The 25,756-nt window shown below is 46.7% G+C and overlaps 1 protein-coding gene across 1 annotated transcript in view; it reads right to left on the reverse strand.

Annotated features, from left to right (window-relative positions):
* CAPN2 (calpain 2) overlaps positions 1–25,756 on the reverse strand; it is a 62,203-nt gene that overhangs the window by 31,013 nt on the left and 5,434 nt on the right. Inside the window, exons 2-7 of the mRNA XM_044289135.1 lie at positions 15,024–15,093; positions 4,997–5,115; positions 4,065–4,198; positions 1,862–2,030; positions 837–920; positions 669–754 (exon numbers count right to left, since the gene is read on the reverse strand). Of these exons, the coding sequence (XP_044145070.1) occupies positions 669–754; positions 837–920; positions 1,862–2,030; positions 4,065–4,198; positions 4,997–5,115; positions 15,024–15,093 (662 nt within the window). The remainder of the gene's footprint in view (positions 1–668; positions 755–836; positions 921–1,861; positions 2,031–4,064; positions 4,199–4,996; positions 5,116–15,023; positions 15,094–25,756) is intronic.

Here is a 25,756-nt window from a genome sequence, read left to right on the forward strand (position 1 = left end):
TATGATAGCATTTTACTCATTTATGGCTAAGAATCATTTTTTCAATTGGTCTTTATTAAAAAATGTTCAGCCATTTTTGAGTACAGGGGTTACAAAATCAGTCTGTTTGCAGAGTATGACTTCTTAGTCCTGTCAGCTGAGGACTCATGTGTAGCTCTTATCTCTGATCTCCTGACCTCATAAACACTCATTATATCTAAACCCTAATCAAAATTGATAAGTATATAGCTTAAATGAGTGTTTATGAGGTCAAGAAATCAGAGATAAGGCTTCACATGAGCCGTCAGCTGACAGGGCCGAAAAGTTAAACTCTGCAAACAAACAGCTTTTTCACACCTGTAGCTCAAAAACGGCTAGAAATTTCCAATAAATACCAATTTAAATTTTTTTTTTTAGCCCAAAATGAGTAGAATGCAATCATCAAAAAAAATTGCCCCGAAGGTGTCCATAGCCTTTAAGGCTGAAATCACATAGACAGTTTTTGGTGTATTCTTTTGAGCCAAATCAGAAGTAGATCCAGCAGGAAGGAGAAGGAGAAGTCCTTCCTATTCCTTTGCAATACTCTTTTGGCTTTGGTATGTGTGATCCCAGCCTAACAATAGCGCTGATGATTATAAAACCGTCCACCATATAACGTGCCACTAATGATATTTCCCTCCAGCGCTCACTTATCACTCCATGCTCCGGTCCACTCCACCTCTCCCCAGGGATTTCGTATCCTGATGAGTTTTTCCTGGCTGCCTCTGCAGTTGACCTGATTGATTAAACATGGTCGAAAAAATTTAGACATGCAGAATATGTTGTGAAATATTACTACGCAAAAAAAAAGTCCACACCTCTTCTGCAGCGGTTACAGAGTAGGCATGGCCCTTCACCAGCTTCTGGAAGGTGATTGCTTCTGTCTCCGACGCACTTGTGATCTGAAAGATGCAAGAGTATCATGAAGGAAGGCGAACAGGCCACCAGGGTTTCATCTGTGGGAGTCCGGTGCCTGACGATCAGCAGAAAGTTCTCGAAAATGTTGACCAATGGAAGGATGGGAGGTGTTTGAGAGTTCTACCTCATTGGGACGTCTTCCATGTCTACTTCACAGAAGACAGTATTAACTAAAGTCGCTGCGTTCAAAATCTGAATGAATACAGACCAAACACATGGTCACCATGAAGTGCCTGGAGAAGATTCATCGATAACCATATGATGAACACGCTGAGACTGCTACAGTTCTCCAACTGACCAAAATGGTGGCTGGAAGATATTCCAGTGTGGGCTACACTGATCTCCTATCTACCACTTCTTTGACTACTACTACCATCCCATCCAGTAGTTTATAAAAAGAAGCTACAAGAGTTTTGGATCCTGGACTTCCCCATACAAAAGCCAGAAGGTCAGAATTGTTAAAGTTATGTCTTCTACCATATCACTCATCAGTGGAGTCCACCAGAAGGGTGCTGCCTTAGCATATACTATTGTGGGAGGGCAGAAAAAAGGACTAATACGGCAGTGGGAAAAGTGACTAGGCATGTGTGTCCACCAGCCCTTAGGTGGACGTGCACATTGCTATGCTGTACACGGCAAATGGCAAATATTTACTGTACAATAAACACAATACCTACTGGTGGACAAACCTTTTAACTACCACAGAGACCACTTATCTGGTTCTGAGCACTTTATAACCAAGGAACTAATAACAACCTTCAGGAAGGAACTCAACATCTTTAGCAGCTTCCCATTTCCCATTCACAAGAAGGTATCTAACACCTTTATCTCCATGAGCAAAGTGAAACACGGAAGACTAGGATAAGACAGTGATATGACTATGATAAGACCACGTTCACATAGACAGGGATAAGACCACACTCACATCTATAGAACAGCCCAGGAGAGACCCGGTCTTGAGCGCCTTCTGTATGATCTTGTATAGATCGTTTGGAGCCTTCTTCAGGTCATACCACTCTGCCAGGCCTCCAGTGAAGTCTTCAAAGCCCTCAGTGGTGGCACCACCAGATAAAGCTTCATAAGATCCATTCAGCCTGCATCGGACAACACACAAATACATTAGGGTATGTGGACATCAAAGAGGTAGGTTCCCCCTCTGGGTGTACTCAATGTATCCCACGCCTAAAATTTGCCCCTACTAGGGAAAAATATAGTCAGATGCAGTTTCCCCCATCTATAACCTATGGCCATTAGGGGTTAGAGAGATAGGCAACAGCTTTTATTCCAAAAAGGTGAGACAGCCCCTTTAAGTGTCTCCATGGTTACAGACTACAAGAAAACCCTGTGTGCAGTCTGATCCTGCGGTCAACCATTGCTCCATCCCGTCCTCTTCTTGCTAACCTGGAGGAAGATGGAGGAATGTGACTACACACTTCTATGTAACCACAGACATATTGCAGGTTTGTAGTTTGGATTCTACATACTTGCAAATAAAAATAAAAAACTGCCACCAACGTCCTCTGCAATGATCAAAGGTTTCCAAAAATTGCTTAGGTCCTTTAACCCTTTCCAGTCCCATGGTGCAATAATATATCACGGTAACCAGGTTGGTTCTTCAAATAGCCGTACTATTACGTCATGGTGTCACCATCACCAGAGGGTGCCGACTGATAACTCCGATCCTGGTCCTCAATGGCTAGGTTGACAGAATAATAAATCAGTTATGGCTTTAAGGCCAAAATACTGTACCCGGAATTTACTCCTCCATCCTTTGATGCTAGTTTATTTAATATTCCACTTAAAAGTTATAAATGTCCCAGTAGATCGGCCATGTCCCCCCTGCTTCTTCTCACTGTTTAGTGTCTGGCTGTAAGAAAACTGGCTGCAGCAGGAGCCTCCCCCTCCGCCCTGTCTGCAGACTGTTAGCCCCACCACCTGACCAAAAAATTGCGAATCGCACGTTTTTTATTTTTATGTAATATGTTTATTTATCATTTATATGTTTTATATGTTAAATAGGGAAAAGGGGTGATTTATACTTAATATTTTGGTGTATGTGTTGTTTTTTTTTTACTCTTTATTTACTATTTCCCCCCCTTAGGGGCTAGAACCTGGGAGCTTTTAATCCCTCGTCCTATTTCCCCTGATAGAGCTCAATTAGGGTGAATAGAACTTCACACTCCCCCTGCTGCCCTGTGCATAGTACACATAGCAGCTGGGAGGTTACCATGGCAGCCGGGGCTTCAGTAGCGTCCTGGCTGCCATGGTAACCAATCGGAGCCCCGCAATTACGCTGCTGGTGCTCCGATTGGAACTGCCACTGCACCACCAATGAGGAGGAGGGGACCCTGTGGCCACTGTCACCAATGACTTTAAGGCCTCATGCACACGACCGTGCCGTTTTTTTGCGGTCCGCAAACTGCGGATCTGCAAAAAACAGAAGCTGCCCGTGTGCCTTCCGCAATTTGCAGAACGGAACGGGCGGCCCATTGTAGAAATGCCTATTCTTGTCCGCAAAACGGACAAGAATAGGACATGTTATATATTTTTTACTGCGCCACCAATGTTTTTAATACTGGGGTTGGGGGGGATTAAGGGAGGGGGCGCCACCAATGAAGATAACTCACCCATTAATTCAAATACAGGAGGCGGGTGCCGGCTGCAGAATCATATAGCCGACCTCTATGACAGGCACCTAAGGGGTTAACTTCCGCGGATCGCAGCTCCTCCTCCGCCCCTCTCTCTTCTTATTGGTGGTAGCGGCATAGGGGCGAGGGAGAGACTGCTTCCTTCTCCCCAGTGCTGCTGAGAGAACATGGTGCACGCTGAGAGCAGCGCGCGCCATGTTCTCTGATACTAGGCTCCGCAGTAGCGCAGCCTAGTATCGGTAAAAGACAAATCCCGGTATCGAATCGATTCCAGTACAAAAGTATCTATTGGGTATCGATAATTCGATACCCGATGCGACCCCACTTTAGACCCCACCTATTTGGGACCCCTGCCATGCACGGTGAGGTGGCTTTCGGCCAAGGTGACTGCAGCTTTCTATATTCACGTCTATGGGGACCACCTGTTGGATGGACGGGCTTCTCTGGGGTGGACATTGCCATTAGTGTCTATGCTCTTACTTGGCATAGGCCTTCTCCAGCAGCGCGCTCCAAAATTCAGTCCCTTCGGCAGAATGAACGAAGACAAGTTCACCGTTTTTGGTCGGCAGCCGATCATCTACCACCACTTCCACCCATTCTCCAAACTGCCAGAACTAGAAAACAAGGGGAAGAGTCAATTAAAATAATAAAAAATCATAAAAAAATTACAAAGGTTTTCTGATTTTGTGTAACTAAAATGTAATCAATTAAAGCAGCTGTGTCACTTCAGCAAATGGCATTTATCATGTAGAGAAAGTTAATACAAGGCACTTCCTAATGTATTGGGATTACCCATATTGCCCCCTTTGCTGGCTGGATTCCTTTTTCCATCACATTATACACTGCTCGTTTCCATGGTTACGACCACCCTGCAATCCAGCAGCAGTGGTCGTGCTTGCACAATATAGGAACAAGCACTAGCCTATGTACGCTCCCACAGTCCCGGCCACCAGAGAGGCTGATGATTTTTCCTATAGTTTGAAAGCACGACCACCACTGATGGATTACAGGGTGGTCATAACCCCTGGAAACAAGCAGTGTATAATGTGATGGAAAAGAGTCAATATGGAGAATCACAATACATTAGTAAGTGCCTCGTATTAACTTTCTCTACATGATAAATGCCACTTGCGGAAGTGAGACAACCCCTTTAGTAATTTGTAAAGATCTCTGCTTGTAGTCAGTGAACAGAAACATTCACTGAAAACCTGTCCACATCATGTGTAAATGAAACAGTCCTGATACACTTAGCAAGACACAATCCTCAACTGGTCAGCCTCTGGATGCAAACAGTCATTGATTTCATTGGCTGACAGCAAGCAGAGATTTTGAACAGGTGTGGAGCCTAAATACAATTCGATTACTCAATGTAAAGACTTTGTTCCCTGGAAATGGAAAATTCCTTAAAATACCCGGAAACTGAAAATTCCTGCGTAGTTCTCCTGGAAGCTCTGGTCTGAAGGGACGACACGAGAGAGGACCTGCTCGTTGAGAGTGAGGGAAGCGATGGCGGCCAGCAGCCAGCAGTCACCTGGAGGAGAGGAGGAGGAGGGGTTATTTCAGGCAGAAGGAACTGATATTACATTACAGATGCAATAAAGCCGTATCAGCACTAAGGTCACAGATTGTAGCAAAGCTGAGTTTGTCATTTGACACAACTCCATGTGATATTAGAATGTATACTGCGACTACATGAAACTTTATAATATATCTTATTTAGCTCAATACATCTTCCTCACCCTAGAGCAGTGTTTCCCAACCAGTGTGCCTCCAGCTGTTGCAAAACTACAACTCCCAGCATGCCTGGACAGCCTTTGGCTGTGCGGGCATGCTGGGAGTTGTAGTTTTGCAACAGCTGGAGGCACACTGGTTGGGAAACACTGCCCTAGAGCACTTATTTGCATGCCGGCAGGCTCTCTGTAAGGCCTCATGCACACGACTATGTCCTTAACGCGGTCCACAAACTACAGATCCGCAAAATACGTACACATTCCTCAGCAATACGGACATGAATAGGACTTGCTCTATAATTTGCGTAACGAACATACAGATTCGGACAACTCACAGTTCACATCCGTGTGCTGTTGTGTTTTTTTTGCATACCTATAGAAATAATTGGTTCATGTGCAATCTGCAAAAGAATGCGGATCAGACTCGGATGAGTGCATGAGGCCTAAATGTCCACAATCATGAAGCAATCTATGTCGTGCGAATCAATAAACAGGGAGGAGGGGGATGCAGCTGCAGCTTTTCACTTGGGGCTTCAGCGGCATCTGATTGGCTCAGAGAACAACATCAGGAAGACATGGATGCCAACTGTCCTGAATTTACCATGGCTGTACCCGATTTGCAAAGACAGTTCTGGCAAATTCGGGCTGTCTCAGACCTAAAATGGGTGGGGCGAATGAGAACCTCACCCAAGCCTCCAATGGGTGGGGATTAAGAGCCCTGAATTTATCAACTTAAACACTGGTATGTATGGGAAGAGCCCGCCAATAACAGCACACAGTTATAAGACAAATTCAGCTCTGCTACATCTATTATGTCAGTAAGTATGTCACCGCACTACTAGAGAAAGGGCCCAGTCTGGAGGCTAATGTGTAATGTGAGCACACTGCTAGGGGAGGGGGAAGCTTCCTCTAGAGCAGGGGCGGCAGCCTGACGATCAAGATCAGGTCGATCGATGTCACTTTCTGACCAAGGTTCTTAAGAAGTGATTGCAATTGACCTGTAACATTTTCAGACTTGAAGCCTACAAGAAGGCTACGTCCCCAGAGGAGGCCGGCACTGCAGAGGTTACGAGCACAGCCTCCTCTAGGACCAATAGGTCTTATGGGCAAAAAATAAAATAAAAAAATTACAAAAATTCTACTAATTATAATAAGAGTTTCTACATCTTGGAATGTTTTATGCTAATTCCATATCCATTGATAAAATAAGAAGGAGGAAGATTTTCATTTGGAACCCAGAATATAAAATTCTGTATCTGCAAGAAATTGTGTGACCGAAATACAGAATTATCACCCGTTTCCTAAACCTTGTGATTCTGGACATAATGTGACCGATCTCATGAAAAGGAGGTTTGTGCTCTCGGCGGATCCTGAATCCCACAACCGCATTCCAGACGAGATGGAAAAACTCCAGTAACGTTCAGCTGCAGCCCAGGAAGAAATGGCAAAGCAGGAAATGTCCACGTAGGCGAGAGGTGGACCATCCCGGCACACAGCGACAGTGCCTGAGCTAGGGGCAGCCCGAAAGATCCGACCCCATACCCCCCCTTATAACTGGGATACACTTGATAAGGATATCATTTTTTTATTTATTATTATTTTTAGCAAAACTGGTCTTGGGCAAAAATCTGAAACTTTTTTGCTTCATTTCTTTGCACACAGGACTTCCAAGCAGTGCTGTAACTAAGGGTCTGCATGGTCCCTCTCTGGCTCACATGGGCCCACAGGTGCGGACGAACCTATTGCCCCAATGCTCCACTCCTGCCTCTTAGAACATGGACATGACCATATATTTTTTTCCCCGCATTTTTTGCGGATTGAATACAGACCTATTCATTTCAATAAGGCCTCCTGCCCACGACCGTATGGTTTTGCGGTCCGTTTAAATGGATCCTATTTCTGCTTCAGTAGTGTTTCCGTTTCCATTCCGTTTTGCCGTTCCGTTTTTCTGTTTGGTTTCCGTTTGTGATACGTTTATTGCGGATAGCAAATGGAAACGGAAGCATACAATAATGTTTAAACAGTAGTACATGAAAAAAATTGGGCTGGGCATAACATTTTCAATAGATGGTTCCGTAAAAACGGAACGGATACGGAAGACATAGGATGCATTCTGTAAGGCTTAAGCATTAAAAAAAAATTTGCGGAACCATTGACTTGAAATGGAGCCACGGGACGTGATTTGCGGGCAATAATAGGACATGTTCTATCTTTGAACGGAACGGAAATACAGAAACGGAAGGCATACGGAGTACATTCATTTTTTTGGCGGATCTATTGAAATGAATGGTTTCGTATACGGAATGCAAAAAACGGAACGTAAAAGGAGGCAAGAGGCCTTTAAGGCTATATGCACACGAACGTATTTTGTTTCCGTGTCCGTTCTGTTTTTTTTTTTTGCGGATAGGATGTGGACCCATTAATTTCAATGGATCCGCAGAAAATGCTGACAGCACACCGTGTACTATCCGCATCTGTACGTCCGTTCCGTAGCCCTGCAAAAAAAAATAGAGCATGTCCTATTCTTGTCGATTTTGCGGACAAGGATAGGCATTATTACAACGCAGATGCCATACGGACATCATTGTTTTTTTTTTTTTGCGGATGTCAATCAGTGGCAGAGGGTTTGCAGAGAGAGCTGAGCCTCTAGGTGTAACGGTAGCGCCCCCATTGCTCCTGGAGGCTCATTTGCATATATTAAAACATACATTTTCTCCGCAATGCGGGCACATATGAACATGGGACCAACACAGGTGCCTTCAGCTGCCAAGCGCACATGTAACAGGTCGGTTGGTGTCCTAGGTACAAAACTGCTGACAGATGCCCTTTAAATCTTTAACATTCTGCCGCCAGTGCAGGGGGCGTTCACACCCACCAGATAATAATTAACACTTAATGAAAAACACGAGGGTGACGCATTCCTCCCTCATCCTGCTGAAATCGCTCACTGGTGACTCACACACTGAATCATAGTGAAAAAAACGTAAAAAGGAAACCTCACTGTAACTCTTTATTATGACAACCTGCTAGAATATCCTCTGACAACCCATGGAAACCTACAGCTTGTCGACTGTTTGCAGAATGTTATTTCTTTTTTAAGATCTCTGCTTGTCATCTTTATGTCAAAATTAGCAGTTTGTAATGTCTAATCTATATCAATGACCTGGTATCTGATTGGAGGGGGTCTGACTCCCGGCACCCCGCTGTACGAGGAGGCCACGACGCTCCTGTGTGCGCTGCTGCCTCTTCCTAGCTGGCCTATGTGCAGCTCAGTCCCATTCAAGTGCATGAGGCCTGGGCTGCAATACCAATCACAGCCACTGTATGAAGGATGGCGCTGTGCTTGGTATGCTGCGAGGAGGCTGGCGAGCCAACTGGCGGGGGTGCTGGAAGTCGGACCCAAACCACTCAGATATTGATGAACTATCCTGAGGATTGGTGATTAATATAGAAAACCTGGGACGCCCCTAGTGCCCTGAGGGCGTGCCCAAGTCACTCTGTGCACCCTTGCTCCCTCTGCCAGCATCTCCCTATCCTTGATTAAAAGGGCCAGGTTCCTGCATAGTCATCTTTCCTGGAGAGCGAGAGGAGGAGGGGCAAGGGTGCACAGAGTGGTTTAGACCCGCCCTCGGTGCACTTAACTGCTCATTTGCATAGAAAATACAAGTGCTTTTTCTCCAGAATGAAGCAGCAGATCTCTAAGTGGAATACATCATTATAGTCAGCTGAGCTAGACCTACAAGGCACCGTGCCTGGTTTATCGGTGAATTTCCTGCTGACACGCTCCCCGCTGGGCTGGTAACACAGCTGCAGAGCTTGTTGCAATGTATCACAGCTGTATTTGAGCACTTGGGTCGGCAGCGCAAAACCAGGACGAGTTTAAAACCTTTGAATGTAAGCAATAAAGGCTTCCATTCACTGACAGCAAGCAAAGATCTTTAGCGTGGTGAGTAATTAACATAAAATGTAGATTATAAAGTTGCAACCTGAAGAATGAAGTGAATGGGTCCGCATCCGTGCGCATGAGGCCTAACAGTACCCGAGAAGCCCCGGCTCCAGAAGCCCACGGTGTAGTGGATGGAGCTGGTTATCATTCACTTCAACGGGAGCAGCGCTGCAGTAACCCCGTCCATCCACTACACAAGGAACAGCTGACTGCGGGGGTGCAGGGTGCCAGCCTCCCATCGGTCAGATACTGATGCTCCATCCTGATTATAGGCCATCAGTAGTAGAATCCTGGAATACCCCGGTATAGCAGAGCCGGACCCGTCCTGTCTCAGGGTACCGTGATGTCTGCACCACCACAGCTATGAGGCCGATGTTTTCAGCCGCTGAGTCATGTTGGGTGTGTGTGGACTTGTCCTGCCCGCACAATAATGAACAGGTTACACAGACTTCGCAACGTGAAGGACGAATTAAGGGAAAATGAACTGAGAAAGACAAACTCTAGTCAGAAACCACAAATGAGCTTCCCACAACTCCACGGGGAGAAGCAGGGCAACTACAGCACGTAAACAGCCAAGACATCCAGTATACACTGCCGGGACAAGCTATACACCGGTATACACTGCCGGGACAAGCTATACACCGGTATACACTGCCGGGACAAGCTATACACCGGTATACACTGCCGGGACAAGCTATACACCGGTATACACTGCCGGGACAAGCTATACACCGGTATACACTGCCCGGGACAAGCTATACACCGGTATACACTGCCGGGACAAGCTATACACCGGTATACACTGCCGGGACAAGCTATACACCGGTATACACTGCCGGGACAAGCTATACACCGGTATACACTGCCGGGACAAGCTATACACCGGTATACACTGCCGGGACAAGCTATACACCGGTATACACTGCCGGGACAAGCTATACACCGGTATACACTGCCGGGACAAGCTATACACCGGTATACACTGCCGGGACAAGCTATACACCGGTATACACTGCCGGGACAAGCTATACACCGGTATACACTGCCGGGAACAAGCTATACACCGGTATACACTGCCGGGACAAGCTATACACCGGTATACACTGCCGGGACAAGCTATACACCGGTATACACTGCCGGGACAAGCTATACACCGGTATACACTGCCGGGACAAGCTATACACCGGTATACACTGCCGGGACAAGCTATACACCGGTATACACTGGCCGGGACAAGCTATACACCGGTATACACTGCCGGGACAAGCTATACACCGGTATACACTGCCGGGACAAGCTATACACCGGTATACACTGCCGGGACAAGCTATACACCGGTATACACTGCCGGGACAAGCTATACACCGGTATACACTGCCGGAACAAGATATACACCGGTATACACTGCCGGGACAAGATATACCCGGTATACACTGCCGGGACAGGATATACACCGGTATACACTGCCGGGACAAGCTATACACCGGTATACACTGCCGGGACAAGCTATACACCGGTATACACTGCCGGGACAAGCTATACACCGGTATACACTGCCGGGACAAGCTATACACGGTATACACTGCCGGGACAGGATATACACCGGTATACACTGCCGGGACAAGATATACACCGGTATACACTGCCGGGACAGGATATACACCGGTATACACTGCCGGGACAGGATATACACCGGTATACACTGCCGGAACAAGATATACACCGGTATACACTGCCGGGACAAGATATACACCGGTATACACTGCCGGGACAAGATATACACCGGTATACACTGCCGGGACAGGATATACACCGGTATACACTGCCGGGACAGGATATACACCGGTATACACTGCCGGGACAAGCTATACACCGGTATACACTGCCGGGACAAGCTATACACCGGTATACACTGCCGGGACAGGATATACACCGGTATACACTGCCGGGACAGGATATACACCGGTATACACTGCCGGGACAGGATATACACCAGTATACACTGCCGGGACAAGATATACACCGGTATACACTGCCGGGACAGGATATACACCGGTATACACTGCCGGGACAAGCTATACACCGGTATACACTGCCGGGACAAGCTATACACCGGTATACACTGCCGGGACAGGATATACACCGGTATACACTGCCGGGACAAGATATACACCGGTATACACTGCCGGGACAAGCTATACACCGGTATACACTGCCGGGACAGGATATACACCGGTATACACTGCCGGGACAAGATATACACCGGTATACACTGCCGGGACAGGATATACACCGGTATACACTGCCGGGACAAGATATACACCGGTATACACTGCCGGGACAAGCTATACACCGGTATACACTGCCGGGACAGGATATACACCGGTATACACTGCCGGGACAAGATATACACCGGTATACACTGCCGGGACAAGCTATACACCGGTATACACTGCCGGGACAGGATATACACCGGTATACACTGCCGGGACAAGATATACACCGGTATACACTGCCGGGACAGGATATACACCGGTATACACTGCCGGGACAAGCTATACACCAGTATACACTGCCGGAACAAGCTATACACCAGTATACACTGCCGGGACAAGATATACCTCGGTATACACTGCCGGGACAAGATATACACCGGTATACACTGCCGGGACAAGATATACCTCGGTATACACTGCCGGGACAAGCTATACACCGGTATACACAGCCGGGACAAGATATACACCGGTATACACTGCCGGGACAAGATATACCTCGGTATACACTGCCGGGACAAGATATACACCGGTACACACTGCCGGGACAAGATATACACCGGTATACACTGCCGGGACAAGATATACACCGGTACACACTGCCGGGACAAGATATACACCGGTACACACTGCCGGGACAAGATATACACCGGTACACACTGCCGGGACAAGATATACACCGGTACACACTGCCGGAACAAGATATACACCGGTATACACTGCCGGGACAAGCTATACACCGGTATACACTGCCGGGACAAGCTATACACCGGTATACACTGCCGGGACAAGCTATACACCGGTATACACTGCCGGGACAAGCTATACACCGGTATACACTGCCGGGACAAGCTACACGGTATACACTGCGGGACAAGCTATACACCGGTATACACTGCCGGGACAAGATATACACCGGTATACACTGCCGGGACAAGATATACACCGGTATACACTGCCGGGACAAGATATACACCGGTATACACTGCCGGAACAAGATATACACCGGTATACACTGCCGGGACAAGATATACACCGGTATACACTGCCGGGACAGGATATACACCGGTATACACTGCCGGGACAAGATATACACCGGTATACACTGCCGGGACAAGCTATACACCGGTATACACTGCCGGGACAGGATATACACCGGTATACACTGCCGGGACAAGCTATACACCGGTATACACTGCCGGGACAAGCTATACACCGGTATACACTGCCGGGACAGGATATACACCGGTATACACTGCCGGGACAAGATATACACCGGTATACACTGCCGGGACAGGATATACACCAGTATACACTGCCGGGACAAGATATACACCGGTATACACTGCCGGGACAGGATATACACCGGTATACACTGCCGGGACAAGATATACACCGGTATACACTGCCGGGACAAGCTATACACCGGTATACACTGCCGGGACAGGATATACACCGGTATACACTGCCGGGACAAGATATACACCGGTATACACTGCCGGGACAAGATATACACCGGTATACACTGCCGGGACAAGATATACACCGGTATACACTGCCGGGACAGGATATACACCGGTATACACTGCCGGGACAGGATATACACCGGTATACACTGCCGGGACAAGATATACACCGGTATACACTGCCGGGACAAGCTATACACCGGTATACACTGCCGGAACAAGATATACACCAGTATACACTGCCGGGACAAGATATACCTCGGTATACACTGCCGGGACAAGATATACACTGGTATACACTGCCGGGACAAGATATACCTCGGTATACACTGCCGGGACAAGCTATACACCGGTATACACAGCCGGGACAAGATATACACCGGTATACACTGCCGGGACAAGATATACACCAGTATACACTGCCGGGACAAGATATACCTCGGTATACACTGCCGGGACAAGCTATACACCGGTATACACCGCCGGGACAAGCTATACACCGGTATACACCGCCGGGACAAGCTATACACCGGTATACACCGCCGGGACAAGCTATACACCGGTATACACCGCCGGGACAAGCTATACACCGGTATACACCGCCGGGACAAGCTATACACCAGTATACACCGCCGGGACAAGCTATACACCTGTATACACCGCCGGGACAAGCTATACACCAGTATACACCGCCGGGACAAGCTATACACCAGTATACACCGCCGGGACAAGCTATACACCAGTATACACCGCCGGGACAAGCTATACACCTGTATACACCGCCGGGACAAGCTATACACCAGTATACACCGCCGGGACAGCTATACACCAGTATACACCGCCGGGACAAGCTATACACCAGTATACACCGCCGGGACAAGCTATACACCTGTATACACGCCGGGACAAGCTATACACCGGTATACACCGCCGGGACAAGCTATACACCGGTATACACCGCCGGGACAAGCTATACACCGGTATACACCGCCGGGACAAGCTATACACCGGTATACACCGCCGGGACAAGCTATACACCAGTATACACCGCCGGGACAAGCTATACACCTGTATACACCGCCGGGACAAGCTATACACCAGTATACACCGCCGGGACAAGCTATACACCAGTATACACCGCCGGGACAAGCTATACACCAGTATACACCGCCGGGACAAGCTATACACCAGTATACACCGCCGGGACAAGCTATACACCAGTATACACCGCCGGGACAAGCTATACACCAGTATACACTGCCGGGACAAGCTATACACCAGTATACACCGCCGGGACAAGCTATACACCAGTATACACCGCCGGGACAAGCTATACACCAGTATACACCGCCGGGACCAGATATACATCAGTATACACAGCCGGGACAAGCTATACACCGGTATACACAGCCGGGACAAGAAATACACCAGTATACACATCAGTATACAATGCCGGGACAAGAAATACACCAGTATACAATGCCGAGACAAGAAATACACCAGTATACACTGCCGGGACAAGATTATTGCCGGTCTGTGTTGGGTCAGTCATACAGTAACAGGTTGCTACTGCAGAGCAGTGATTTTTGTGCAAACGTAAAATTTTTGGGGGGGAGGGGATGCAGAAAAATGGGGAGTTTAGAACATAAAATTGCTACTTTATTTTGGATGCAAAATCAGCAATGAATGGGAAAAAAACATAAAAATACAGAAGGACTTCTATGAAAAATGTTTCTGTGCTATATGTATTTTGTGCCTACAGTGATGATGCAGACCAATGTGTTTCCATGGTTACAGACTAGAACCAAACCCTGTGTAGTCTGGTCCTACAGTCGTGGGTTTCTTCACCGCTATTTGCTGGGCAAAACCCTGTACGTGGAGTATCAGATACACTGCACTGGGGCAGACCTGCAAGTACAGTACTGAATACAGCCTGTGGACCGGAGGGGGCGCTGTTTTGGGATGAAACCTGTGAAATCTCTTCTTAAGTCTGAATATAAGTAATGGAATATTCTGTATCTTACCCAGCGCTCCTTGGCAAATATCAGTTCTTGTGGCCCCTCCGGTGATGAATTGTGGGTTGGAACACAGTTCCTGAAAGACAGATAAAAAAAAACAAAGCACGTGAGTCTTCCATCCAGTCCCTCATCTATCCCTTCATGTCCCTCCATCTGCCTATCCACATCCCTCCATCAGTTCCTTCATGTCCCTCGATCAGTCTCTTCGAGTCCCTTACTCTTCCGATCCACATCTATCCATCAGTTCCTTCATGTCCCTTCATCTGCCCATCCACATCCCTCAACCAGTTCCTTCATGTCTTTTCATCAGTCCCTTCATCTGCCCATCCACATCCCTCCATCAGTTCCTTCATGTCCCTTCATTAGTCCCTCCAACAGTCTCTCCATCGGTCCCTCCTTCAGTCCATTCATGTCCCTTCATCAGTCCCTCCATCAGTCCATACATCAGTCCCTTCTTGTCCCTCCATCAGTCCCTTCTTGTCCCTCCATCAGTCCCCCCATCTGCCCATCCACATCCCTCCATCAGTTCCTTCATGTCCCTCCATCAGTCTCTCCATGAGTCCCTTACTCTTCCGATCCACATCTATCCATCAGTTCCTTCATGTCCCTTCATCTGCCCATCCACATCCCTCCATCAGTTCCTTTATGTCCCTTCATTAGTCCCTCCAACAGTCTCTCCATCGGTCCCTCCATCAGTCCATTCATGTCCCTTCATCAGTCCATACATCAGTCCCTTCTTGTCCCTCCATCAGTCCCTTCATCTGTCTCTCCATCTGTCCATCCACATCCCTCCATCAGTTCCTTCATGTCCCTTCATCGGTCCCGCCATCAATCTCTCCATCGGTCCCTCCATCAGTCCATACATCAGTCCCTACATGTCCCTCCATCAGATCCTTCATCAGTCCCTTCTTGTCCCTCCATCAGTCCCTTTTTGTCCCTCCATCAATCTGATCACAATGACTGGATCAATATATAGTAGAGAAAGTGTGAAGTTCCCCTAAGGCCAGCCATACACATTAGACATAACACTTGTACTGCCGACGACTACAGTGTCTATTCCGACTCCTCCCTGTACATGCACACTTGGCTCAGCCAAGCATGCATGTGTCCTGAACTAGGACCGCAAGTTTTATTTACTTTACCATGTAACGGGTATACTCACATAACGTGCAGGGATCTGAGCGGGCACAACCCCACAGTGCGGCTGTCTACATGCAGCCAAGCCACACACATCTATGGCAAATAATAGCTGCAAAATTTCGCTGTAAAATTGTGCTGCCATTGGTGGGTACAGCTCGCTCATGTGCCGCAAGATGGAGTTGTGTCATTAATCCCCCCCGGTGACTTTCTAACCAATGGATTATCAGAGAAAAGATGCTGACGAAGCGTTGAGTACGCTCTCCCTTCCCGGTCATCCCTAAACCCAACAAGAATATTTTTTATCCCCTTCCAACTGTAGGCCAATTTCACCTTAATCTGAATGGAAAACATTCCACTTCCATCTCGGTCTGTAGACTTAATGGCTTCCGTCCTGAGATTCTGATCTTATTAATTAGGATCCAATGGGTTCTACACTCAATAGAGAAGCCCCTGATAACGTTTGTAAGATCCTCAGTATAAAAATAAAATCAACTTCAATCATCCTCCTCCTGGCCATCAACATAGAAGATGCATTTGACAACCTCTCTCTGCGGTGGGCATTAGTGGACCACGCCTTACACACCGTAGATTCATTTCTCTCGGCTCGTTTAAAGGGCTTGTGCCGTGAATAATTTTCTAAATTTTTCAAACCAGCGCCTGGATCTGAATAATTTTGTAATTGCATGTCATTAAAAATTAAGCATAGCCAGTGAGGTGTTCAATAAAATATCTGTATAGCGCCACCTGCTGTTTGTTTTTTTTCCTTGTTTCTCTGTCCACCTCATTGAGGTGGTCGCACGTGCTCAGTTTAAATCTTCACCTGCCATATCTACTGTTAGATGCGGTGACAGTTACAGGGAAAGAGCTACAGCTAAAATAACATGCTGTGATAGGGAGAGAGCTACAGCAGAAAGGACACACTCCGAGCTGTAAGCCTGAGGAGAATCTAGCAGAACAACCGATGCAATGAATGTGGAGATCTCTGGATCCATGTGAGGTACAGGGCTGGTTCTGTCATGTGCTATATGATGTCTGATTTTAATTTTTTACATCAATCATGGGATAACCCCTTTAAGTATCACAGAGCAACTAGATTAGAATAAGCCCTCTACAGCTCCTCTTTGGGTTGGGATGAAGGCCAAGCTATTTGCCCGGTTTTCATGGTGCTCCTTTTTCTGGCTCAAGGAAAGTATCTCCAGAAATCTCCATTCCCGATCAATATCCATTATCCTCTTGCTCACTTTCGATCTACAGAAAATTCTCAATTTTCAGAAGAGTTTAGGGTGTGTCAGGTATTTTCGTATTGGTTTTCTGTCACAGGGCAGAAAAGTTGCCTTAGGCCTCACGCACACAAACGTGTTTTCCTTCTGTGTCAGCCCCAAAACACTGAGCTGCCGAACCGGGGTGAGCCACTTTGCCTCCAGCCGTTACCCCCAGCTCGGAAGAACCACAGAATGGCCCCCTCGATCCACCACAACAGCTCGCCCATCATGGGAGTCCAGCCCCAACCGTGGAGCCCTCCCAATGTCTCTAAGTTCCAATGTACCCAACTCCAAGGACCCCCCACCGCCACAGCCGTCGTGACATGCACAACCCCCATTGCCAAATGCTGGTCCAACCCATAACAACCTTCACCAACATAGGGAGGGTGGGAGCTTCTCTCTCTTACCAAAATGGCTACCGTATTCCCCCTCCCTCCTGTATTTAACCCCTTCACTCCTCCCCCCTACTTAAACTACCCAATCCCACTCTCCCAGGGTCCCCTAACCAAACCCATTTTTCCCTGCCCACCAATCCTATACTTTCAGGGGGCTCCCTAAACCAAACCCCCTGTCATGTGGGCCTCCCCTAAAGGGCTCTGCCCCCTTCCTCAGTCCAGCCATTGCGTTAAGAAATGTAAATAGTTGCCATTAGGTCATTAAATCTTTGAACATTAAAGGGCCTCTGTCAGCAGTTTTGTACCTATGACACTGGCTGACCTGTTACATGTGTGCTTGGCAGCTGAAGGCGTCCGTGTTGGTCCCATGTTCATATGTGCCGGCATTGCTGAGAAAAATAAAGGTTTAATATATGCAAATGAGCCTCTAGGAGCAACGGGGGCGTTACCGTTACACCTAGAGGCTCAGCTCTCTCTGCAATTCTACACCTGTTTCTATCACTCAGCAACTGCTGCACCCTCTGCACTTTCATTGATAGGAACGGGTGTGATGATGTTTTTAATCATTAATGTTACCGTTACAGCAGAGCCTCTAGGTGTAACGGCAACGCCCCCGTTGCTCCTAGAGGCTCATTTGCATATATTAAAACTTTATTTTTCTCAGCAATGCGGGCACATATGAACTTGGGACCAACACAGATGTCTTCAGCTGCCAAGCGCACATGTAACAGGTCAGCCAGTGTCATAGGGACAAAACTGCTGACAGATGCCCTTTAAAGGGTTTCTACCACTTCAGTTTGACCAAATTAGCTTTCAGACACTAGCGATCTGCTAGTGTCTGATCTCCATAACCATGCAATTCTCAGACCTTTGTGTGGAGCCGTTTCATTAAAAAACTAACTTTTATTCCTATGCAAATGAGCCTCTAGGTGCTATGGGGGCGTCTTTTCAGCACCTAGAGGCTCGGTCTACTCACACTGTATGCCGCCCATCTCGTCTTGAATGCCTGCCTCCATCACAGCCATCGGACGAATTCTCGCGCCTGCGCCGTTCACTTCTGTCATCGGCGCAGGCGCAGTGAGTAAATGATACGCTCCTGGTGCCGGATTCCTCACTGCGCCTGCGCCGACTACGTCACAGTGAGGAAGCCGGCATCAGGAGAGCGGCCTTCACTCACTGCGCCTGTGCCGAAGACAGAAGTGAACGGCGCAGGCGCGAGAATTCGTCCGATGGCTGTGATGGAGGCAGGCATTCAAGACGAGATGGGCGGCATACAGTGTGAGTAGACCGAGCCTCTAGGTGCTGAAAAGACGCCCCCATAGCACCTAGAGGCTCATTTGCATAGGAATAAAAGTTAGTTTTTTAATGAAACGGCTCCACACAAAGGTCTGAGAATTGCATGGTTATGGAGATCAGACACTAGCAGATCGCTAGTGTCTGAAAGCTAATTTGGTCAAACTGAAGTGGTAGAAACCCTTTAAAGGGTTTCCGTCACCCCAATTTTTGGCTATTAAACAGGCTGACATTATGCATGTGAAAATGTCACCTGAACTTAACTCTGCATTTCTTTTATATAAGTATGCCCCCGTTTTCGTGTAATTTTTATTATATGCAAATTAGCCTCTAGAAGCAGGTGGGGGGGGGGGTCTTGCACCTGCTCCTAGAGGCTCCATTTGCCCACCTCATTTCCACGCCATTCTGTCTTGATTGACAGGGCCAGGCCAGCATTGGTTCTCCTGCTGGCCCTGTCTGCTGTGTAAATCTCGCACCTGCGCCGTCCCGTTCAGTATTCGGCGCAGGCGCAGTAAGGAAGCCAGCAGCCGGCGAGCTCACTGCGCCGAATACTGAATGGGACGGTGCAGGCCTGTTTAATAGCAAAAATTGGGGTAACAGAAACCCTTTAAAGAGGGTTTGAGGAGAGGTGCACCCCCACCCCCCACTCCTGATGGAATTTTTGATGTTAATTTTACTTTATATGGAAGGAGACTATTTACCAGATTCCTCCACTGTGACAAAGATGGAGGACTTTCCCCCATCCATCTCATATCAATAGCTCTCCTTAGTGTAAAATAACGCTCCTCGCAATAGGACCTGTTCATGATAGGACCCCACATCTCCCGGGATAATACCAAGGATGGAAATGCTCAGGTGATCGTGGATCCCGTTAAAGCCTCATTCACACGTCAGTGTTTCACGGACAGCACATGTATTCACACATCAGTGTCTGAGCACGGTCCGTGGGTCTTTTTTTTTTTTGCACGGATGCATGCTCTATTTTGTCTGAGTTTGCGGATCCATCACGCCCATTATAGTCTATGGGTCCGTGAAAACCACAGATGCAACACGGATCCGATAGCTGACTCCCTTTCCCGTGCTCAGTGGGAAAGATTATTTTCACTAGTGCCAGAAGCGGAGACAGTGGGGATTCCTTGTCCGGAACAGGTTTGGAGTCTTATTATCCGGGAATGATCAGCAGCTTCATTCAGAAGTCTTTAGCTCAGCGGACGTGGTATGGCTATTCCCTAGCATGGAAGAGGCAGTGGTTTTTTTTGTTCCATCAGGAATGTGTTTTGTTTCAATTTTGACCTGAATTAATTTTTTCAGCTTATATGTTCTCTTTTGGAAGACGGTTCAGGTTATTCTGCCGTTCATAAAGTTGTTTCTGGTGTTTCTTTTTTCTTTAAGTTGGCCGGTTATCAGTCGTTTTCTAATCAGTTTATAGTTAAACAGTTTTTGAAAGTTTGTTTCAGATGCGAGAAGACTAATTTCGTTTGAATTATTGGAAAAAAATTGTTTCAGTTTTGAAGTTTTGTACGTTTTCTGTTTATGAGGCAACATTATTTAAAACAGCTTTTGTCTTGGCCTATTTTGGGGCTACCCGGATAGGTGAGCTAATTGCAATAAACATGCCTTGGCTCCATTGAGAGTGGAAGATGTGAAATTGAATGAGAATCTAGTAGTTATCTTTATTAGAAAGTCCAAAACAGATCAGTTAGCGAGAGGGGCATGGATCAAGTTAGCGGCCCAACGGTGAAAGAGTTTCTGGAAATTAGACCCAGGAAGGAGGGTTCCTTTTTGATGCATGAAGATGGGTTCGGCAAGTCCGTTTATCAATTCAATGCAATGTTAAAGAAATGTTTACCGTCATTGAACTTGAGGGCTGATCATTACTCGTCTCATTCATTTTGCACTGGTGCAGCGACAGTCGCTGCCAATTTGGGTTTGAATGAGGCAGAAATTAAAAGAATTGGTAGGTGGGAGTCTAACAGATAAAAATCTTATGTTCGGCCTAATTTATTGTTATGAATTGAATTAATCTCTTCTAGGTACAAACCAGTTGATCGTTTGGATTCTGGGTCGATCTTTCGTCTTTTGGGCTGAAAGGAAGGCTGCGGAGCGTAATTATTCTCAGAATTCATTTATTGGTTCGTTATTTATCTCAGTTTTTGGGTTAGGATTTAGAGGCTTAAAATGGAACCAGATCATTCAAACTTTAAGAGGAGCGTTGCAGTCTTCACCCCAGCCTGATGTTTTGATTATTCATGCTGGGGAGAATGATTTGGGGAAAATTAGAACTATAGAATTTTCAAATCAGATGAAAGCGAACTGGAGCTATATAAAGGCTTTATTACCTAAAGTGTCCAAGGTGCCCAGAGGGACGTTATTATTAGGCCTGCACGATATATCGCCAAAGCAATCGTATCGCGATAATCGACTATTGCGATATGGTGATTTGGCAGACCCAAAAATGCTGCGATTACCTATACACAGAGGGAGGAGGGGCTGGGGGCCGGCATCTGTATTAGGAATGACAGTGGGGACCGGAGCAGTCCCTGTATTCTAATGCACCGCTCACTGTTGTATGATATTATCTAACATGTAGGCATTGTTAAAATATAATAATCCTGTATAATCCAGCTGTATTACTTACAGCCAAGTTCCATAAAAGAGAGGAGGAAGGAGGCAGGCCGGCGCGTCACTCACTACGTCATGCACCGGATCCGTCCACTTTATGAATGAAGCAGGCGGCGCGGTTAAGTGACGTAGTGAGTGACGCGTCGCCCGCCCGTCCCCGCGCTCTGCCTCCTCCCTCTTACAGAATTTAGCTGTAAGTAATACAGCTGGATTATACAGGATTATTATATTTTAACAATGCCTACAGGTTAGATAATATTATACAACAGTGAGCAGGGCCGGTGCATTAGAATACAGGGACTGCCCCAGCCTCTTCACACTGCAGGGACACGATTATGGGGGGGATCTGTGGATGGAACATAGCATAAAATGCTATATATGTGTCATCCATAGATCCCCCCCATCACAGTGCCATCCAGAGACCCCCCATAACAGTGTGTCGTCCACACATCCCCCATTACAGTGTGTCGCCCACCCTCCCAGTTTAAAGTCTCTGCCCTTTACCAATCCAGCCACGGCCCCATCCATCTGGCCCATCAAGACTCAAAATACTCATTTGCCTAATAATTCTGCACTCCCTGTATAAAGTTGATTTTATCGCTCATGAAACCATGAAACTTAAAATGAAGACTACAGCTGGAAATAAGGTATTTTATTGTACATGGCAGTAGTAACACCGTAATATGCTCAAACCAGGTGACAGATTCCCTTTAAATGGTTGGAGCTCCGGACATACTGAATTGGAAGGCTTTGTGTGAGGCTTATATCGGCACGACTTAGTTCATTTGTCAGATATAGGCCTGGATATTTTCAATGTTGGTCTTCCGATGATAGAAAAGGCCGCGGTTTTTAGGGGGGACATGCTGGTTAATAGCCGCATGTCTCGTGGGTCACCAAGCTTTGCTGGAGGGACAGAAATGAAGTACTGATTTTAATGGATATTTATTGATTAATTAATTATTTATGAGTTTTTTATTCAGTATGTAAATTAACCCTTAATAAAGGAACGCGGCCATTATTTCACCATAGAAGGTTTATGCGTCATTATTTTATTTAAATGTTTTAGGTCAAAAAGTTTAGGAAGTTTTTGCTCATATGGCACCATGTAAGTGGGCACGTAGGCATATGCCGAAGTCACCACCATGGTGACATTGAACATATTAGAATATTTGTGATGCTGCTTTGTCCCCCCTTTTCACTGTTTTTTCCCTCCTTTTTTCCCTATATCACAGGTATTTTCTACTCATCTGAGGTGAATTCTAGAGAAAGGTTTTGATTGGTCCTCTGGTTGCCTACCTGTTGCTGGGTACCTGTTTTCTGCCCATCAGCGATTGGTCAGCCAAGCTTTAGAGGCGGGAAATTCGACTATTTATACAGGTGTCCAGCAGGTCCGGAGCTTGTCCGTCCTTGAACACTGAAAGAAGACGACGTCGTCTCGCCCACACTCCCCAGTTTAAAGTCACGGTCCTGAATTAGAGGGGGGTTAGACACCCAGCTTTGCTGGGGGAACAGTACTGAAGTACTGGTTTTAATGGATATTTATTTATTTGATTAATTATTTATGAGTTTTTTATTCAGTATGTAAATTAACCCTTGATAAAGGACCGCGGCAATTATTTCACCATAGAAAGTTTATGCGTCATTATTTTATTAAGATGTTTTAGGTTAATAAGTTTAGGAAGTTATTGCTCATAGGGCACCATGGAGACTGCATACAAGTGCTGATGCTCATTATCCACATCTGCTCATGAACTCTATTCCATCAGAGATTCAGCTAATGATCTTATCATCTGTATTCAGGATCATAATCCCCGACAGGTAGAGAGGAGAGGAGGATGAGGCAGCTCTTTAGCTCAGTGTTGTGAAGTACCTTGTCCTGCTGTGTGATTAGGACAGGATTTGTGTGTATTAATAAGACAGCGGCCATTTTATTTCTCCTAATTATTGCTCTCTAGACAAAACGAGCCATTATAACTAATGTAAGGTATTTGGGAATATATTTATAATGAAGTAATATTTAAGTATTTTCATTTTCTTAATTCCCGGAGAACCCCTTTAATGAGAGAGGCCAGAGTTGCATCATAAGGGAATTTCCCCTATATATATGCAGTGAAGGGAGACACCACTATAGAATGCGACCAAACCTGTCTGGCTATTCTAAGGACTGGTAGGAGGTGTCCACAACTATAGTCCCCGGGCCACAGAGATTGCAGCCGATGTTCAGAATTAGGTAAAGGAGAGTCAGAGACCCACTTAGATATAAATCTGAGCTGTGTGCTAAATAATACAAAAATAAATTAGGGACGGCAGCGCCCGCTAACACTTTAGGTCTTTGGAGGGTGGCAAGTTTTAGTTTAGGTCTATCCGAACCCCATATAAATGTTGAGAACAAAGAGTTAAAGGGCCTCTGTCATCACAAACCAGTAGGTGAAACGGTCGGCGGCTATAGAGTCTGATGATGTCACTGATATCGCCATATGTGCCAGCAATTTGTAGAAAAAAAAGGCTTTTATTATAACATGCAAATTACCCCCTAGGTGCAATGAGGGTGGTGCCGTTGCACCCGGAGGCTCTGTTCCCTGTCTCCTGTGTCGCGTCCCAGCACTGTGACAGAGAGGTCAGGCAGTGAAAATATTGTCATGCCTGGCCTGAAGTCTGAGCACGTTCGCACATGCGCAGTAAAGGTATGGAGACAGATGAACAATCCTCATCCCTTTACTGTGCATGTGCTCAATGCACTCCTGTAAGACTTCAGGGCCAGGCATGAATGTCTGTCACAGCGCTCGGACGCGGCATAAGAGACAGGGAGCGGAGCCTCTGGGTGCAACGGCACTGCCCTCATTGCACCTACTGGGTAATTTGCATATTATAAAAGGCCTTTTTTTTTTTCTACAGATTGCCTGCACATACGGCGATACCAGTGACTCTGCAGACAAGAACTGATCTACAGGGGACGATCGTATGGTCTGTGTTGCCTTCACAGAACCTCCTATTATGTGCCCGGTAGTTTTGGTTCCCAATCTCTACGCTTCTGGCTGGGATTGTAGATTCTGCTTGGGGTAAAAATTTTGTCAATAAGCCAATTTTTTGGGTATATATTTTTAAACTAAAAGGGATTTTTCGGTACTTAGATACTGATGATCTGTTCTCAGGATAGGCCATCAATATCAGGTCGGCAGGGGTCCGACACCCGTCACCCCTACTGATCAGCTGTTTCGGGGAGCCCCCGGAAACTATGAAGTGGACGGAATCGGGATGCAGAAGGTGCCGCTGATTGTGTAGTGACCGTGCAGGTCAATTGAATGGGAGCTGAACTGCAGTACACCGGAGGTTACACACTTGCATCCACTGTACAGTTTTTGGCACCTGCTCGAAACAGCTGATCCGAAAGGGTGACCAGTGTCGGACCCCCACCAATCTGCTACTGATGACCTATCCTGAGGACAGATCATCAGTATCCAAGTCCTGGAAAAACCTTTAAAGGCTATGTACACCTTTCGGGGTCATTTTTTTTAAATTATTGCATTGTACTCATTTTGCACTAAAAATAATGTTTTCATTGGTATTTATTACAAATATGGAGCCCTTTTTTCTGTACAGGACTGAGATGCTCTAAAGAGGGATCTGAATTTTCTCTCTGTTCAGTCAGCCAGCTAATCTGAAGGGCTCCTTATCTCTGACATTATAAACACTCATTATAGCTCAGTTCTCAGTGTTTATGCCCCCTTAGAAGTGAAAGTAAGGGTCCATTCACACGTTCGTAGCGTGTTTTGCGGATCCATGGACACGGCAATGTGCGTTCCGCATTTTGCGGACCGCACATCGCCGGCACTTATAGAATATGCCTATTCTTGTCTACAATTGCGGACAAGAATAGGGCATGTTCTATTTTTTTCGGGAACGGAATTGCGGACCCGGAAGTGCAGTTCCGCATTTCCGGTGCCAGGCCGCACATTGTGCGGCCCCATAGAGATGAATGGGTCCGCAATTCCGTTCCGCAAAATGCGGAACGAAATTGCGGACATGT

This window comes from Bufo gargarizans, chromosome 4, assembly GCF_014858855.1.
Source record: "Bufo gargarizans isolate SCDJY-AF-19 chromosome 4, ASM1485885v1, whole genome shotgun sequence".
In the NCBI taxonomy this organism is placed as follows: domain Eukaryota; kingdom Metazoa; phylum Chordata; class Amphibia; order Anura; family Bufonidae; genus Bufo; species Bufo gargarizans.